This window comes from Phycodurus eques, chromosome 7 (genome assembly GCF_024500275.1).
Source record: "Phycodurus eques isolate BA_2022a chromosome 7, UOR_Pequ_1.1, whole genome shotgun sequence".
NCBI classification, from domain to species: Eukaryota; Metazoa; Chordata; class Actinopteri; order Syngnathiformes; family Syngnathidae; genus Phycodurus; species Phycodurus eques.
Window position 1 is genome coordinate 17779360 of NC_084531.1, and position 19669 is coordinate 17799028.

General features: G+C 40.3%; 1 protein-coding gene across 9 annotated transcripts in view; it reads right to left on the reverse strand.

The window, feature by feature from the left end:
- The window catches only part of mark4b (MAP/microtubule affinity-regulating kinase 4b), a 55938-nt gene that overhangs the window by 12827 nt on the left and 23442 nt on the right, over positions 1-19669 (reverse strand). For all 9 annotated transcript variants that reach the window (XM_061681024.1, XM_061681023.1, XM_061681026.1 and 6 more), the window contains 9 exons: positions 18225-18295; positions 18003-18059; positions 16882-17118; positions 16683-16802; positions 13200-13299; positions 13006-13115; positions 10486-10669; positions 10193-10413; positions 3033-3124 (listed from right to left, as the gene is read on the reverse strand). In XM_061681024.1, coding sequence (XP_061537008.1) covers positions 3033-3124; positions 10193-10413; positions 10486-10669; positions 13006-13115; positions 13200-13299; positions 16683-16802; positions 16882-17118; positions 18003-18059; positions 18225-18295 — 1192 coding nt within the window. The remainder of the gene's footprint in view (positions 1-3032; positions 3125-10192; positions 10414-10485; positions 10670-13005; positions 13116-13199; positions 13300-16682; positions 16803-16881; positions 17119-18002; positions 18060-18224; positions 18296-19669) is intronic.

Consider the following 19669-nt stretch of genomic DNA (forward strand, 5'->3'; position numbering starts at 1 on the left):
AGCAATAACGCATGTACACACCTACCCCCCAATATTACCCTCAGGCTGCTTTTCATACGCTCTAGATACCACACACACGTTCATGCATACCCACAACAGAGAAACACACAACACGCTCATGCACACAAACACCCTCCCCCCGCACACACACGCATTTCAACATGGCAATGAGCCACATGCTGCTTCACCAGGAGGAGTGGTTGGACAGAGTAAACACACAGAAAGCAGAACACGAAGTCTTCCAATGAACACGGCAGCTGCTGTCACACACAAAAGATTGAGCAGTCTCATGATCACAAAATACACAAATGGTTGCAGTTACAGTGGTACCTTTACTTACAAGTGCCCAAACCAATGGGTTTTTTGAGTTACAAGACGTCCCTCAGTTGATTATTTGCTTTGTGCTGTGAGCCAAATTTCAAGTTACTAGTGAGCTTTTTTTTTCTAAATTGGGACCTAAGAAAGGGAGTCCATACAAAGTCCACACAAAGTGAGAAAAATTTAATTATGTCTGTTCTCCCCTCCATGCCGAAACTGACAGACAGCAAAACAGAAGAAAACACAAAAACACACACACAAAAAAAGGCTGAGTGTGCTTGCTTCAAGCGGTTTATTGCTACTACCAGTTTACTGTAAAACTAAACATAAAATTTCACCTTGTGAATTTAACCAAATAACTTTGTATTACAAAAGTCCGCGAGTGAAATGCTAAAACCCAATGCAAAACAAGCTAACGAAACTAGCATTCCCTTTGCAGTAGTTACAAACCTTTAAAATACTGATATTTGAACACAAATGCAATGCGAACACAACATTTTTCTGATTAAATAAATGTTTTTTGGGGGGCTGGAACAGATCAATGGCATTTCCATTCATTTCAATGGGCAAAGTTGATTTGAAATATGAGTGGTTTGAGTTACAGTGCATCCGGAAAGTATTCACAGCACTTCACTTTTGATATGCTACAGCCTTGCTCCAAAATGGAATAAATTATTATTTTCCGTACAATTCTACACACAACATCCGTAATGACAACATGATTTTTCAAAGGCTGTATACTTATAATACTTATGTACATGTGATGTCTCAGTTCAGTTTTAATAAATTTGCAAACATTCAAAAAAAACTTTTCACATTATGGGGTGTTGGGTGTAGAATTTTGAGGGGAAAAAATGAATTTATTTCATTTTGGGATGAGGCTGTAACATAACAAAATGTGGAAAAAGTGAAACGCTATGAATACTTTGCAGATGCACCGTATGAGCGTGGTCATGGAATGAATTAAACTCCTAAGTCATGGTACCACTGCATGTAGAATAGAAAAATAACCTTTGGCCAAGGGCTACATGTTGCATCACCATTTTTAAAGACAGCTATTACCCGTCTGCACGCACATTTTCAGATGTTGAAAATATTATAATCAATATCATAAAAAATAAGTGTGTGTGTTTTGTATGCGTGTGGACCTGCACGTATTTACCCCATCAAGCAACCTGGTTTGGCATCACATTGACAAAGCCTCAGAGGCAAATGTCTGATGGGGGGCAGAGGGTGTTGATGTGGGCACTGTGCCAGTCGCCACTTCATCAACACAATGCTTTACCCTATTTAATGCACCCTCTCTCATTTTCTAACTCTCTCTTGTTTTTGAACATGCACAAAAGCAAATCAAGACAATATTATTATATATTGTAGTTACAAGATAAAAGGAAAGAAAAAAAGAAAAAAGAAAATATTCGCTAAAACTTTTCTGGAGTCAAAAAAAAAGTGGAAGTATAACCCATAGAACAGGTAATGAAACTTCCATCCATCCATTTTCTGTAGTAAATGTCCTCATTCAGGAAGCAGCTAAGCTGGAGCCTATCCTAGCTGACTTTGGGTGTGAGCTGGGGTCCACCCTGGACTGATAAGCAGTCAATCAGAGGGCACATATACACATACACACATATATATATTTACACACACACACACACACACACACACACATATATATACACACACACACACACATATATATAGAGAGAGAGAGAGAGAGAGAGAGAGAGAGAGAGAGAGAGAGAGAGAGAGAGAGAGAGAGAGAGAGAGAGAGAGAGAGAGAGAGAGAGAGAGAGAGAGAGAGAGAGAGAGAGAGAGAGAGAGAGAGAGAGAGAGAGAGAGAGACAAGAAAACATTCACTCTGAAAATTTTAGAGTCCTCATTGAACCCAACATGCACGTTTTTTGGAATGTGAGAGGAAAACCCCATGCAACAAGCAAACGCCAAACAGAAATGCCGGAAATGGAACTTAATCCCGATACTTGAATATCGTGAAGATTTATTAATTTCAGCAATACCTACAGCATAAAATGTGATGAAATGATTTTCATACTGTTCCCTCTCCAATGAGTGACTGTCAGGAGTCTTCAAAGGGCAAGTAAGTTTATTTTAATTTTATTTTAATGAGATTATGCTCGTGGTTAACTTTGAAGGTAATCTTACATTATGTTCCTCTGAGACTGACAAATCACCTGACTTGAGGCTCCAGGTAGTATAAGAGCCTGTATCCAAGCTAACATCCTGTATCTACTCAACAAGATGTGGTCGTTGCCTGCAGCAAGGAGACCAACTTTACTGGACAAGTTGAAGGTAGCAAGAAAACAGACAGCTGCAGATAAGTGGAGACTATGGGCTATAATACTGTAGTGTCCAGAGCTACGTATAAGTAAGGAAAAAGACGTGGAAGGACACGAGAAAACGGTAAAGAAAAAAGAGGTGATGGTCTCTGACAAAGAGAAACACATCGCCATCTGTCACAACAAAACACAGCTCATACTAGCTGTATAAATGCATGTGACAAGCATACATACAAACACACACAAACACGCACACACACACACACTTGTGCAGTTATAACTCTTTATCCACTCCAAACATGGGAGACAAATATATCTGGCCCAGTGTTTTTCACCCTGATCCTATTACTTGGGCATTCCAGTATTCAGAAAGGAGGGGAGATACATCATCATATATTAATATTTATAAATACTTCTCACCTGTTTTCTTTGCCATTTTGCAGCAACGAGTGTCTGTCCGTGCTGCACACGTACGTATTCCTTCGTGTCATGCCACTAGCTGAGACGTTATTCTGGGGGAGGAAAAAAAACAAAAAAAAACAACAAAGACAATCAAGAAATCAACAAGTCCAACTCAGCAAAGGTGGGTTTAGGTCACATACTGTATGTTCAAGTCTAAATTAAGTTTCAAGTCTTAACTTCAAGTTTCATCTTTGTGTGGCAAAAATCAAGCAAGTCAAATAGAGTCCCCACTAAATTTCAAGCAAGTTGTGAGTCAACTCGTTCAGTTATATATATATATAATATTATATATAAATAAAATGATAAATGGTGATAAAATGTTTTTTTTTTTTTTGCTGATCATTAAAAAAAAAAAGAAGTATATGTACACCCATAAGTTAAATAACAACTGAGTGTATATTGCAGCCATTTGTTAAAATAATTTTTCATGAGGTCAAAGGAACTGCCTGAAGAGCTCAGAGACAGAATTGTGGCAAGGCACTGGTCTGGCCAAGGTTACAAAAACATTTCTGCTGCACTTCAGGTTCCTAAGAGCACAGTGGCCTCCATAATTATGAAACGAAAGACGTTTGGGACGATGAGCACCGTTCCTAGAGCTGGCCGTCCGGCCAAACTGGGGGAGAAGAGCCTTGGTGAGAGAGATAAAGACGAACCCAAAGATCACTGTGGCTGAGCTCCAGAGATGGAGTTGGGAGAAAGTTCTACAAAGTCAACCATCACTGCAGCCCTCCACCAGTCGCGGCTTTATGGCAGAGTGACCTGACGGAAGCCTCTCCTCAGTGCAAGACACATGAAAGCCCGCATGGAGTTTGCTTAAGAAAAAAAAAAAAAAAAAAAACACCTGAAGGACTCCAAGATGGTGAGAAATAAGATTCTCTGGTCTGATGAGACAAAGATAGAAATTGTTGGCCTTAATTCTGAGTGGCACGTGTGGCGAAAACCAGGCACTGCTCATCACCTGTCCAATACAGTCCCAACAGTGAAGTATGGTGGTGACAGCATGCTGGAGGGGTTTTTTTCAGCTGCAGGGACAGGGAGACTGGTTGAAATCAAAGAGAAGATGAATGCGGCCAAGTACAGGGATATGCTGGACGAAAACCTTCTCCAGTGCTCAAAACCTCAAACTGGGCCAAAGGTTCACCTTCAAAAAAAGACAATGACCCTATGCACACAGCTAAAATACAGAAGGAGTGGCTTCAGAACAACTACGTGACTTCTTGAATGGCCCAGCCAGAGCCCTGACTTAAACCCAATCAAGCATCTCTGGAAAGACCTGAAAATAGCTGTCCAACGTTCACCATCCAACCTGACAGCACTGGAGAGGATCTGCAAGGAGGAATGGCAGAGAATCCTCAAATCCAGGTGTGAAACACTTGGTGCATCATTCCCAAAAACACTCATGGCTGTATTAGCTCAAAAGGGTGCTTCTACTAAATACTGATCAAAGGGTCTGAATACTTATGGCTGTGTGATATTTCAGTTTTTCTTTTTTAATAAATCTGCAAAAATTTCAACAATTCAGTTTTTTTTCTGTCGATATGGGGCGCTGTGTGTACATTAATGAGGAAAAAAATTTACTTAAATGATTTTAGTAAATGGCTGCAATATAACAAAAAGTGAAACATTTAAGGGGGTCTGAATACTTTCCGTACCCACTGTACATATTACACACACACACACGTATATATGACTCAATTGGAAAAGCTATTATAAACAGAAACAAAAAGCATGGCAGCCACAAGCATAAACAGTTCAACTGTTGAATAAAATATGTAGCATAGACAGATCAGAGAACACGAACCTGTCTTACAAAATGAATGCACGTTTATGCATGCAGTTTGTTTTTTGCTGTTAAAATATAACTGGAGGTACCTGTCTAATGGAGAATTGCGGTAAATTGTAGTAGTTAACATTATTTTGATAATGTTGCCAGAATGTAGCCACCCTTAAAAATCTAGAGTTATGGCAAAACAAAAAATGGAAACATCATCTGCATTACTCCTTTCTCCTTATTACTTTATTTTAATCACTCATTCCGGTGGGTCATTTAGAACCACTGACTCAATTTATAATGACACGAATGACACTTGTCCTCGTTGTTATTAGTTTACAGGTTATTTTTCATATGCTGTGGTGACCACGTTAAAAACCTGTACGTGATATTACATTACAGAAATAAAATGTAAGATAATGAGCTGTGTTATTGCAAGTTATGTTAGGATATGTATAACTTCACTCAGGGCTCGTGTCTGCGACCAAATTGGTCGCATTTGCTACCTTTTTTTAGCTCGTACAATAAAACTTTCATCTAGTCGCACTTGCGCAGTGCATTAAAGTTGCCTTTTTTCCACCTGCAATCTCATCTTCCGGCACGCTTTCCAGTTGTGAAGAGAGTGTGCCGTCTTGAAAATTGTTATGAATCTCATTTGAGTTAGAAACGACCCACGCCAATGCTGCAACATTGGCAGCTTCTTCTAGATTGTACATGTGCTATAATACACAGCACCGTCGCATACACACGCACCACGTGCGTCACAGACAAAACTTTGTGACGTTTTGTAATTTAAAAATGCATCTATCGCAGATTATTTTGGAAAAACATATGAGAAAAGAGATGAGGATGCTGGTGGTGACAGAGAGCAAACAAATGGTGCCAAATCATACGGTACTCATGATGAAACATCGGCTGGCCAGCAGGTGAAGAAAAAAATAAGTATATAGTACAGTACAAATTCATGTGACCAAAAATTTCCGCCAGCTGAAAATGGTCTAAAAGTGAATTTTTGGTAACAGACTGAAATGCTTTTATCACTCAAACATCCCTGAGACGGGACGCTGTGATGATGTGAGGAAAAACGGCGACCAGTTCGCACTTGAATGGATAAAATGGGTATGAATTCGGTTTAGCTTCAAGTTGATAAGGATACTGCAGGCGCTGGGCTTTCTAAAATCAGCCCGTTTAAAAAGCGACACAGAGGGAATGGAATAAGTGGTGACTATTTGGACCGTGCTCACTGCAGTACTCATTAATTATAAAAAATGTTTACAAAGACAAGTGCAGAGGTGGGTAAAGTACCCAAATATTTTACTAAAGTAAGAGTACTGTTACTTTAGAATAATATGACTCAAGTAAAAGTAAAAAGTAAAGAATTACTTGAGTAAGAGCAAGAAAGTACTCAGTGAAAAAACTACTCAAATACTGAGTAGTGAGTAACTTCTGATTTTTTTTTATTTTTTTTTTAAATCAGAGCATGAACGTCAAATAAAATAAAATTTGTACAACTCAACTGATTTCTTTTTGTATCTTTTTGAGAGGGGAGGTAAAAATAAACAACTGAAATAGACTTGAATGTGACTGACTTGAACTTGATGTTTAACTTGTCTTCTTGGCCAGATCACGATTGCAAAAGGGATGTTCTGCTTTAAATTGTCTTTTACCTGGTTAAATAAAGTTTAAATTAAATAAATAAAAATAAATCTGGTTACACAGGATGCACTCCCTCTTATAACTGGCATGTGGCTGTGTTCAGAAGCAACAGATCACATTCAAACTCATGTTCAATGGGAGTCCACACTCACCTGCCACCATTTCAATTTTGAAGTGGAAAAAAAACACATGCATATGGCCTTACAGAAACATTATTTGCTTTATCCACTAAAATTAGGTTTTACACGATCAGGATTTTTGGGGCCGATCAGCGAGTTTTAAAAAAACGATAACCGATCACAAGATGGAGTAATGTGTCTATTTAAATGACTTGTTCATTTACTTAATTGCTCAAAAAATTATATTGACAAATATATCTTTGTTCATCTATTTATGCCAGTGAGGCATAGTGACAGACAGAACAAATACCGTAAATGCTCTTCTATTAGATGGCAGGAAGTACATATAGTAATTAATGTATCCAATTTTTGTGACATTTTTGTTTGTTGATCTGCCGTGAGATTTTTCAATTGTAAAATATGTGTCTTGGCTACATAAAGGTTGGAAATCACTGCTCTAGTCAGGTCATGTATTCTAATCAGTCAGGTCAAACCAACATTACAGAAATAATGGGTGCTAACTTACTGTAATTAAATTACTTTATTGTAATTACATTACTTCACACACACCGTAACTTTAGAGCATGATTCAACAGAACGCCGGTACAACTGTTAGCGATAGCACTAGCTTGCTAGGCTACATAACGTTTTGTTGCCTGCCTTGCGAGCCGTAACGTATTAAAAGTACGTGAACATACCTCAACCAATCCTTGAATTAAAGTCCTCTCCCGAGCACCGGTGACCACCAACACACGTTTTTCCCAATTTAGTTCTTACAATACACACGACGCGATCGATTGTTGTTGTCGTGGCAACGAGTGTATCTGGTCGCGTTTTGAGTTTACAAGATAAAGCCCACTGATCATAAAAAAAACGGGATGTGGTGGTATCGGAATACAAGATTTTATTGCAGTAGCCTGACATAGTGCAATCGTGAAAGACCAAATTTGTCTTGTCGTCTGATCCACGCATTACGTGTTGTCTGTCTCAGACGTGTTGTCTGTCCCACACCGCCGTTTTGTTTTTTTGGCGGTCATATATTTACAGTACTACATCAAAAGACATGTGACAAGGCTAAAATAAACTAGCTTTTGGATTCAAATATACTGTGCACTATGGCAACGCGGAGTAAATGTCTTTTGCGAAGCCGATCAATCGACCAATTATGACATTAAAGCCGATCAGCCGTGACTTTCTTGTATGAACTTGAGTCAAAACATCACTGTGGGAATCACGGTAAATCGGAGCAGCGGCGCCCGATGCAGAAGTCGAAAACCAAAGTCTAAAGATAGATCGCACACGCAATTAGTGATAAAGGAAAGTAGCGAGCTTCATGTCGATTATTGTAACAGAATAAAACTCTCTTCAACATGTTTGTATGTGCCCTGCGATTGGCTGGCAACCAGTTCAGGGTGTACCCCGCCTCCTGCTCGAAAATAGCTGGGATAGGCTTCAGCACTCCCGCGACCCTTGTGAGGATAAGCAATACAGAAAATGGATGGATGGATGGTTACTTGAGTAAATGTAACGGGAGTAAATGTAACGCGTTCCTACCCACATCTGGACAAGCGTGAGCTGTCAATTCATCTGGACACGTTATTAATCGGCATCTCAAAATTACGAGGGTGTGTGGGTGGGGAGGAGGTCCAATACCGCTAACTGCAAAGATTGCCTGCTTAATTTGTCTCTCGTTTCCATTTCACTAGTTATAACAAACACTGTCATGGAGCTAACAAATCCGTCTCTCTGTCTATCTAGCTACTGTTTTTAAAGTAATCTTCCCAACCCCGTTGATAAAAGTTAAAGAAACCCAGACTGCTTTAATGAGGATTGTATAGGAAAACAAACTATCATTAACATAAAATGCAATAATTGCTGTAGAAATTATTTATTTATTTTCTGTTTAGGACTATGATTTTAAATAGGTAAATTGGCTTGTTTTGCTAGTAAATCAATTGCAAAATCTGAATAATCAAATGATAAAATCGTGCTTGTGATTTTTGGAAAAAAATAAATAAATAAAAAATAAAACATATATATATATGGTGGTACACTTATGCAATCGTTTTTAGATTTATTCATGTCAATCCCATTGCTGTGGTAATGCTTAAAATTAAGTGGTTTTCCCAGGAGAAGTAGGTTAGTAGGCCTCATTATGACCTGGCCCCTCTGAGTCAAAAATTTTTTCAAATAAAAGTAAAGCCTTGGTTTTTGATTTTGGTTGTTTTTTTTTTTAAAATAGTTGACCTGTTTTGTCAGCCACTGCTTGTTGCAGACAATTTTCTTGTTCACAGTAAAATATTTTGCAAATATATCTCAAATCAGTCAATGTTTACTTAAGACGATACTATGGTATGCCATGGTCATGCTGTACCTACTCAAAAAAGGGTGTGACCAAATCATGTGCTGGTGCGACCAATTGAAAAAGTTGGCCACACCAGTGCTACCAGTGCAGAGGTTAGTGTATAGCCCTGTCATCTAACTTGTTGACACTATCATGTGTTTCAAGTATAAGTCGTGTCTTTCACAAGTTTTAGACAAGCAAGTCGCAAGTCCTAAAACTGCCGACTCCAGTCTGACTTTGAGTCAAGTCATGTGACTTGAATCTTCCACCTCTGCAACCCTGTATGGAGGGAGACGAGCATTTAAATACATTAAAGAGTTCATGTCAGGTTAATCTGGCTACTGTTTTAGTTAACTGAAATCTGACACGTTAATCTCAACATATGCCCGCCCACATGGACTCGTATCGTAATTGGACTGAATTGTATTATACCTGGAGCAAACCGTATCATATGATCACACATACCATATTGAATCGTACCTCGAACGAATGGTAATGTATCATAACTGGAGTATTCTATTCTTATTGATTGAGTTGTATAATAACTGGAGTAAACTACTGTAGATCAATGGATTGTAATTGGAATGAATTGTATTGCATCGTATTGAGTTAATTGACTGCTTTTGTCATCGAGTGAACTGTAACTACAGTGAATCGTATTGTATAGAGTTGCATTGCATTGTAATTGGAGTGCATCGTATGCATCAAAATTGGAGTGATTCAAAGGCTATCATCATTGGGTTGAATCATATTGCGACTGGAGTGAATTGTATCACAACTGGAGTGAATCATATTGTACCCGATCACATCGCATGGAAAATGGCTTGAATTCTATTTATCATAATTGGAGTGATTCGACTGGAGTGAATCGAATATTATTGTCATTGGCGTTAACTGTATTGTAACTGTACTGAATTGTATTGCAATTGTGAGTGAATCGTATCGTGTCACAATTGTGAGTGAATTGTATCGCAATTGGAGTGAATGGCATTGTAAGTACAGTAAACTATCGTAATTGAAAGATCACAAATGGAGTGAATTGTATACATGGCAAGAAAAGAGTATTCTTGAGTATTTAACCACATTAAAGAGTTCACCTCAGGTTAATCTGGCTGCTGTTTTAGTTCCCTGAAATCTGCCACATGCTAATCTCAACAACACATGGCTGCATGGATTTGAATGTAACTTGACTGTAAAATATAAATGTTTAAATATTTTCCGACTGTACCGTGGCAGAGTTGGCATCCTTGCGTCTGTTGGGAATCTCGGCTTTGTTGGGATTGTGAGCAGAGCTGACCATTGGACTGGAGGGTGTCGGGATGCTCCGAGAGCCAACGGCATTGTTGCTGGGTTTACGGACAGAGAGCCTCTCCTCCTTGAGCCCAGCTGCTTCTCCCACACCGCTAGGGCTTCGCTTGGGATGAGCCGACCCGGGTGCTGCCGGACCACCTACAAAACAAGGGATGTAAGCCAATGAAGACCACTTTGAGGCCGTAATGCTATGACGTCATCAAGTCATACAGAAGTCAGAGTGTCGTCTCTGGCGCTGGTAGGTGGAGACGCTGCGTTGTGGCTTCTGGGCTGAGGAGGAAGAAGTAGCACCAGAGGAGGAAGTAGAGTGTTTGCTGGTACCATTGGCGATGGCGCCGGGCCTGACGCGAGCCAGACTGAGACTGCTACCCGACCGGGTCACACTGTTTTCGACCTGAGAAAACAGACAGTGACTGCAATGAGTTTTGTAGTAGTGTTTTATTGGGATGGTAAAGAGCACGTCATAGAAGAAGTGGCCCTAAGAGAGAGTAGAGTGGCTCTACGTTTTGGAGGCAAGAATTCTAGATCGCTGTAATTGGGTTAAATCGTACCCAAATTGAAGTAGAATAGTATCGTAACTGAAGTGAAAGGGGTTCTTCCTTATCATATATCGCAGTGCACTGGATCGTAATTAAACTGAATAATATGTAATGTCCAGTATTTGGAGTCAATTGTAATTGGATAGAATCATATTGTGATTGGAGTAAATTATATTGTAACTAGAGTAAATCCTATCCGCACTGTATCACAATTGGAATAATTCGGATTTTAAATGGACCAAATCGTATTTGGAGGAAGTTGTTTTTCAGTTAGTGAATTGGATGGTACAGTGGTACGGAAAGTATTCAGACCCCCTTAAAATTTGTACTTTTTTATATTGCAGCCATTTGCTAAAATCATTTAAGTTAATTTTTCCCCACATTAATGTACACACAACACCCCATATTGACAGAAAAAAACAGAATTGTTGAAATTTTTGCATTTTTATTAAAAAAGAAAAATTTAAATATCACATAGCCATAAGTATTCAGACCCTTTGCTCAGTATTTAGTAGAAGCACCCTTTTGAGCTAATACAGCAGTGAGTCTTTTTGGGAATGATGCACCAAGTTTTTCACACCTGGATTTGGGAATCATCTGCCATTCCTCCTTGCAGATCTTCTCCAGTTCTGTCAGGTTGGATGGTGAACGTTGGTGGGCAGCCATTTTCAGGTCTTTCCAGAGATGCTCAATTGGGTTTAAGTCAGGGCTCTGGCTGGCCCATTCAAAAACAGTCACAGAGTTGTTCTGAAGCCACTCCTTTGGTATTTTAGCTGTGTGCTTAGGGTCATTGTCTTTTTTGAAGGTGAACCTTCGGCCCAGTCTGAGGTTCTGAGCACTCTGGAGAAGGTTTTCATCCAGGATATCCCATGTACTTGGCCGCATTAATCTTTTCTTCGATTGCAACCAGTCTCCCTGTCCCTGCAGCTGTAAAACACACCCGCAGCATGATGCTGCCACCACCATGCTTCACTATTGGGACTGTATTGGACAGTGGATGAGCAGTGCCTGGTTTTCTCCACACATGCCACTTAGAATTAAGGCCAACAATTTCTATCTTGGTCTCATCAGATTAGAGAATCTTATTTTTCACCATCTTGTAGTCCTTCAGGTGTTTTTTAGCAAACCCCATGCAGGCTTTCATGTGTCTTGCACTGAGGAGAGGCTTCCGCCGGGTCACTCTGCCATAAAGCCCCGACTGGTGGAGGGCTGCAGTGATGGTTGACTTTGTAGAACTTTCTCCCGTCTCCCGACTGGAGAGAACGGCCCTCTCACCAAGGCTCTTCTCCCCCAATTGCTCATTTTGGACGGACGGCCAGCTCTAGGAAGGGTTCTGATCATCCCAAACGTCTTCCATTTCAGGATTATGGAGGCCACTGTGCTCTTAGAAACCTTAAGTGCAGCAGAATTTTTTTTGTAACCTTGGCCAGATCTGTGCCTTGCCACAATTCTGTCTCTGAGCTCTTCTGGCAGTTCCTTTGAGCTCATGATTCTCATTTGCTCTGACATGCACTGTGAGGTGTAACGTCTTATATACACAGGGGTGTGGCTTTTCTAATCAAGTCCAATCAGCATAATCAAACACAGCTGTACTCCAATGAAGGTGTAGAACCATTTTAACGATGATCAGAAGAAATGGACAGCACCCGAGTTAAATATATGAGTGTCACAGCAAAGGGTATGTTAAATCATACAAGGAATCAAAAGTTATTGTATTGTATTGCATTGTAATATGAGTGAATAGTATTGTAACTGGAGTGAATCATATCACAATGCATCATAATTGCTATCAGATTGTACCAGATCGCAAAAGGAATTAATAGTTTCATATCGTATTCAAAATGAATTGTATCGTAGCGCAACATATCGTAATTGCAGTGAATTGAATCTTATCATACCGCATCTTTATTGGGGTGAGTCGTATTATAAGGCATTGTTGTTGTAGTGAATTACACCATATCGTATGACATCGTAATTGGATTGAATTGTATCATGTCATAATTGGAGTGAAACAGACTGTATTGTATCGCGATATAATTGGGAGTGAATCGTATCTTAATTGGAGTGGCTTGTATCGTATTGCAACTCATCGCAACTAGATTAAATCGTATCGTATCTCAAGTAAATGATCATTTCAATCATATTTGGCGTGAATCATATAGACAACGTCAAGCCCATATGCCATACTTGCCTCACTCTTGCGTGCTAGCAGCAAGTACGTGGCAGTCACCTCATTGTACTTGTGACTGACCAGGGAATCTCGGATCTCCTCCCTGGTGAAGCCCATCCCTACCATCACATCTGCAACACCAGGTTTCAAAGTCACGCAGGCTTCAATTCAGTGTTTGCATCATTCCGAGGGTCTTTTGTGGGGGTTTTACTGACCGATGCGGGCAGTGTCGTCGAAGTCCTCCTCGGGCTCTTTGTGAGGTTTCAGCTCCTCTCCGTCATAGCTCACGTTCAACCACTTGTCTTTCATGATTTGCTGGTAAAGACACCAGGGAAATAAGTGAGTATGTATTATTAGATCTTGTCATGTCTACAAGATAGGGCCGGGCAAAATGGCCTTAAAAAAATCTCAGATTTTAATCCATGTTTTCCCCTTCGCGTCCCCATAAAATGACAATGTCAGTACAGCACTCGTAGGAGTAGTTTTGCTCTTTGTTTTGTTCCCTTTTGGAACATGCTTTATTTCTCCTAAAACCAAATTAGCTTTGGAACAGTTTTGCTGTACTTTTCCCTGCATCAACAGCAATAATGGAAATGCATAATTTTTTTGAAACAGATAATGTCAAAATTAGTGCTTCTTGGAAAATGTCCCATTTGTCAGAAAATAAATTTAAACACTATCCTTAATAGATCGGCATTTGAAATGTTCAACAATTAAACATAAAATCAGCCAGAAAACTGCATGACTGGTCCATGTCTGGACAGAGGTACTGTAAATGGTCAACAATGAGGTTAAAATTTACAATTAATAGAGGAATTGGTGTTTTGAATATATTTAAAGGATGAGAGAATGTCTCTCTTGCTGATTCGATTATCAGATCACTAATTTAAAGCGCTGTGAAAAAGTATTGCCGCTCTTTTCAAATTCTTATATATTTGTTTAGATTTTCTTTTCAAATTCTTATATATATTTTTTTTTATATTTCCCCACTTTTAATGTTTATGATCATCAAACACATGTAAATATCAGACAAATACAACCCAAGTGAACTTAAAATGCAGTTTTTAAATTTTGATTTCATTTACTAAGGGAAAAAAAACTATTCAAAGTTACCTGACCCTGTGTGAAAAAGTAATGCCCCCCTAAACCTCATAACTGGTTGGACCATCCTCAGCAGCAGCAACAGTTGAAATCAAGCGTTTTCTATAACTGACAATGAGGCGTTTACATCTCTGTGGAGATTCTGGCCCACTCTTCCTTGCAGAATTGTTTGAATTCAGCAAAAATTTAGTTTTTTTTTTCAGCATGTACTGCCTTTTTAAGGTCATGCCACTGCATTTCAATTGGATTCCAGTCTGGATTTTGACAAGGCCACTCCAAAACGTTCATTTTTGTTTTCTTAAGCCATTCTGAAGTTGACTTGCTAGTGTGTTTTGGATCGTTATCTTGCTGCAGATCCCAAGTGTGCTTCAGCTTGAGGTCACAAACTGATGGCTGAACATTCTCCTTCAATAATTTCTATTCTAGAGCAGAATTCATGGTTCCATCAATCACAGCAAGTTGTCCAGGTCCAGAAGGAGAAAAGCAGCCCAAGACCATCAGACTACTACCACCATGTTTGACTTGTCTGTATGACGTTCTTTTTTGAAAATGCTTTGCCACATTTTTGCCAGATGTAATGAGACACACGCCTTCCAAAAAGTTCAACTTTCATCTCATCAATCCATATAATATTCACCCAAAAGTCTTGGGAATCATTCCGATGCAAAAGTATGATGGACCTTCATGTTACTTTTGGTCAGCAGTGGTTTTTGCCTTGGAACTCTGCTATGGATGTCATTTTTTCCCAGTCTCTTCCTTATTGTTCTGTCATGAACACTGACCTTAACTGAGGCAAGGGAGGCCTGCAGTTCTTTAGAGGTTGTCCTGAGGTCCTTTGTGACCTCCTGGATTAGTCATTGCTGTTCTCTTGGGTATTCTCTGTAGGCCGGCCACTCCTGGGAAGGTTCACCACTGTTCCATGTTTTCTGCAGGTGATGATAATGGCTCTCCTTACGGTTCGGTGGAATCCTAAAGCTTTAAAAATGGCTTTTGTAAAACTTTTCAGACTGATAGATGTCAATTACTTTAGTTCTCGACTGTTCTGGAATTTCTTTGGATCGTGTCATTTTGCTCCATCTTTTTTAGATCTTTTGTCTGACTTGATTTTGTCAGGACATATTTTGTTTTGAGTGATTTCTTGATTGACCAACTGTAGGTAATCAGGCTTGGGTGTGATCAGTGCAAAGTAACCAACAATTGTGATTTGCCACAATTAATTTATGATTTAACAAGGGGGGTAATTACTTTTTTCACACAGGGCCAGGTAACTTTGAATATATAGGTTTTCCTCAATAAATGAAATCACCATTTAAAACAGCAATTTAAGTTCACTTGGGTTATATTTGTCTGGTATTTATATTTGTTTGATGATCCAGCCATCCATTTTCTTCCGCTTCTGAGGTCTGGTCACGTGGGCAGTAGCTTTAATAGGGAAGCCCAGACTTCCCTCTCCCCAGCCACTTCAACCAGCTCTCCCTTTGGTTCCCGAGGCGTTCCCAGGCCAGCCGGGAGAGGTAGTCTCTCCAGCATGTCCTGGGTCGTCCCCGAGGTTTCCTCCCGGTGGGACATGCCCGGAACACCTCACAAGGGAGGCGTCCAGGAGGCATCCTAATCAGATGCCCAAGCCCCCTCATCTGCCTCCTCACAATGCAAAGCAGTAGCAGCTCTACTGTGAGCCCCTCCCGGATGACTTGAGCTTCTCACCCAATCTCTCAGGGAAAGCCCGAACACCCTGCGGAGGAAACTCATTTCGGCCGCTTGTATCCGGGATCTTGTTCTTTCGGTGACCCGCGTCCAGGCGAGGGAAAACGAGATCCGATATTTTTCATCGTCACAAGGGGTCTTTGAGTTTATGTTTGGTGAGCTCAAACATTAAAAGTGGGGAAACTATGCAAAAACATAAGAATTTGAGGAGACAAATATTTTTTTACAGCACTGTAGGTACGTAAAAGCAGCACTGTAGGTACGTTCCAAACAGCAAGTGGGTCCATGTGTCTGTTGTCGAAGAGTTGCACTGCACCTCCTTCTGTTCTTTCTTGAACTCATTCACTGCCATCCTTCCGAGTTAACATGGATATTTGACTTCTAAAGCTGTCAATGGCAGTGATTGTGTTAATGTAGCGTTGTACAGGTGAGGCAAGCCAACGTCAGCATATTTGCAGCTTGGAAGCACATACCTCGGTTTAAAAGTTTCCAATGTGGATAAATGACTGCTTTTGCAATGTATAAATGTCTTTGGCAATGTTGAGTGCGACTGCCTTCCACTGTGCTCCTTTTTGTAATACAAAAAGGTTTTCTCATGGTGTCTGTTTCTTAGCAGAAATTAGCTGCTGTTGCTTTTAAAACAAAAATAAATAAATAAAAAATCATCAGAGGGGTCAGAAATGTCACTAAATATAGCTACCAAATTGCTAAGTTGGCAACACCGACGGTGCTTTCGTAAACTAGCACCACTATGTTCACAGAACATGTCGTTGTTCAGTGGGGTTGCACTGTGAACTGGGGCAGACGCAATAAAAAAACAAAGAAATAACAGATTGCACTGATAAGTAAACTTGAATTATTAGCCCAGCCCTACTACAAGAGTCCCTGGTCACCTCCAGCGAACAGCGCTTGGATGGGTTGAGGACAAGAAAGCGGCGCAAGATTCCCTCACAGTCTGTAGACATGTAGAAGGGCACGCGATATTTCCCTCTCAGGACACGCTCACGCAGCTCCTGAATGCAACACAAATTCAGATGAGTTTCGGCCACAGAGACAATGATACTTGAAAGAACAACCACAACCTATGCCCACCTTCAGGTTTTGGCCGTCAAAGGGGAGCGAGCCGCTGACCAGTGTGTAGAGGATGACGCCCAGGCTCCAGATGTCCACCTCGGGGCCGTCGTACTTCTTGCCCTGGAAGAGTTCAGGTGCGGCATAGGGTGGAGAGCCGCAGAAGGTGTCCAGCTTGTTGCCCGCCATGAACTCATTACTGAAGCCAAAGTCAGCGATTTTGATGTTGGAGTTGGCGTCCAGCAGCAGGTTCTCCGCCTAAATGGTAGATCACAACAGATGATGTCATAGTGGCACATGTTTTTACATGTCCCCAAAATGTTTTTACATCTGAAGTAGCAGATAAATGTGCTTAGGCAGGGGAGGGCAAAGTGTGATCCGTGCCATTCTTTTATTTAACAATATTATTTTATTATATAAAATAATTGAAACTATCCATAATAAAATAAGGTATCCTTGGGTCCTTTGATCAACAATGGGATTAAAAAAATGTACAATTACTATATGAATTGCTGGGCGGCACAATGGCCGACTGGTTAGCACATCCGCCTCACAGTTCTGAGGGCTGAGGTTAAAATTCCGGCCCCAACTGTGTGGAGTTTGCTTGTTCTCCCTGTGCTTGCGTGGGTTTTCTCCGGGGACTCCGGTTTCCTCCCACAACCCAAAAACATGCACGGTAGTGCATGAAGAGTATAAAAGTCCATTAATTGAAGACTTTAAATTGCCTGTAGGTGTGACTGTGAGTGTGAATGGTTGTTTGTTTATATGTGCCCTGCGATTGGCTGGGAACCAGTTCAGGTTGAACCCCGCTTCTCGCCCAAAGATAGCTGGGATAGGCTCCAGCACGCCTACGACCCTAGTGAGGATAAGCGGTACAGAAAATGGATGGATGGATATGAATTGCTATTTTTTAAAATAGATTTGAAGAGATGGGAGAATCTCTTTTGCTGCTGTTTGTCAACTTCTGTTTCTATGCGAGCGTGGTCATGTTGTTGAGTGAATTAACTGCAGCAGAGTGTTTAATCTACAACCAACTCCACACACATGACAGAATCCCTAACAATTAATCAATTATTAAGTCCAACAACTTTCTCTACATAAATTGTGTCCGTCAAATATTATACTGTGGTGTGTGTGCTCACCTTCAAGTCTCTGTGAACAATGTTCTTCTGATGGCAGTAGTGCACAGCTGAAACGATCTGTGTAAAGACAATAAAACATGCTTCACGTACAGTAGACAATATACAATGAAGAATTTCACAACCACTGTTGTGAAATTCACTAACTTTTTACAGTGTATGATGCAGCAAACGTGTATTTTTTTCTTATTTATCATGAACTAGTGGGTTGAAGTTGGAACCAACCTGTCGGAACTTGCCGCGGGCCTCTTTCTCCTTCATGCGGCCGTGAGCCACGAGGTAGTCAAACACCTCCCCTGCGAGTAAAGACAAAAAAAACAACATCAGTGACATTTATTGCAGTGTAAAACAACAACAGTATAGTAATAGTGCAAAATGACACCAGCTCTTTTCCGGGGAACTGAGAACTCCACAAACAAGAACAGTGGAGGAGAATTGGGGTGTCCTTTTTTTGATAAGAACGACTAGTTGTATTTAAGAAGAGACTGAGGGCACCGCTGCAGCAAAGTGGAGACTGCGGAATAACCTTTAGGAAAGGAATTCGCAACATTCACATTCCACGTTACGAAAAATTGCCTTTTTAATCTGGACACTCTAGGGTGTGGCCCGCTTCTTGCCGAAAGTCAGCTGGGATAGCCTCCGGCTCATCAAATGGATGAATGGACCTAGCTTTGTCCCTAGTTGTCATGGCTAATGGAAGCCATATTTGGGGGTGTAAAAAAATAGGGGGTGTGGAAAAAAAACTGTAGGGGAAAAAAATACATAATTTGTCTCCTTTACATGTCCTTTCTTCAGTAATACACCAAAAGCACATTTTATCTTTGCGAACTCCAATACAGTGGTGTGAAAAAGTGTTTTGGTCTGCTTCACTTTATCAGGCAGGTCCTATTTAAGTGATTTGAGAACAGACTTGGTAGTATCAATCCTGGGTGTGGCTCGAGAAATTGAACTCGGGTATGATAAACTACAGTTTTGTTTTGACAAGGGCGGCAATCACTTTTTCACACAGGGTCATGTAGGTTTGGATTTTGTCTGCCATAATAATAACAACCATTTTAAATTCACACCACTGTAAGTTGAACATCTGTAGTTTATGTAAATATTTATCCATCTGGCGAAAAAAGGAAAGCCACAATCTGGTCTTGAATGTTGGGCCAAACAACTGAAGGTGAGTCACCAACCCACACAGTACATGACATTTTTTCTCTTTTTTATTTTTTTATTTTTTTAAACTAAGTCACAAGACCACTCCAGCCTGTGATGTGGACTTCTTTATTGTGTAAGTAGATTAACATTGGCTGCTGTCAGTTCATGTGATGTTGAGTTTGTGAGTGTTCGTCTCCCATTTGTACTAGCTCCTTGTTAGAAATTGGAAGCACAACAGCAAAAAGATGAAAGAAGAAAGGTAAATTCAAAGTGCATGGGAAACAGCAAGTTTTCGCTTTAATTGTGTGGTCATACGTGATAAAAATGACAAAATTGCGACAGACCTGGAAAACCCTCACCCTTTGATATGTGGTGGTTGTGAGTCAATTGGGTTTGTTGCATGTTAATTATTGACTTTGGTAGCTGTTCACGGTAATTTTGTTTATGGTGAATATCAACTGTTTTTGAGCAGTTATGAGCAGTGAAAAAAGACAAAATGGTGAATGAAAGATGAAACAAACAAC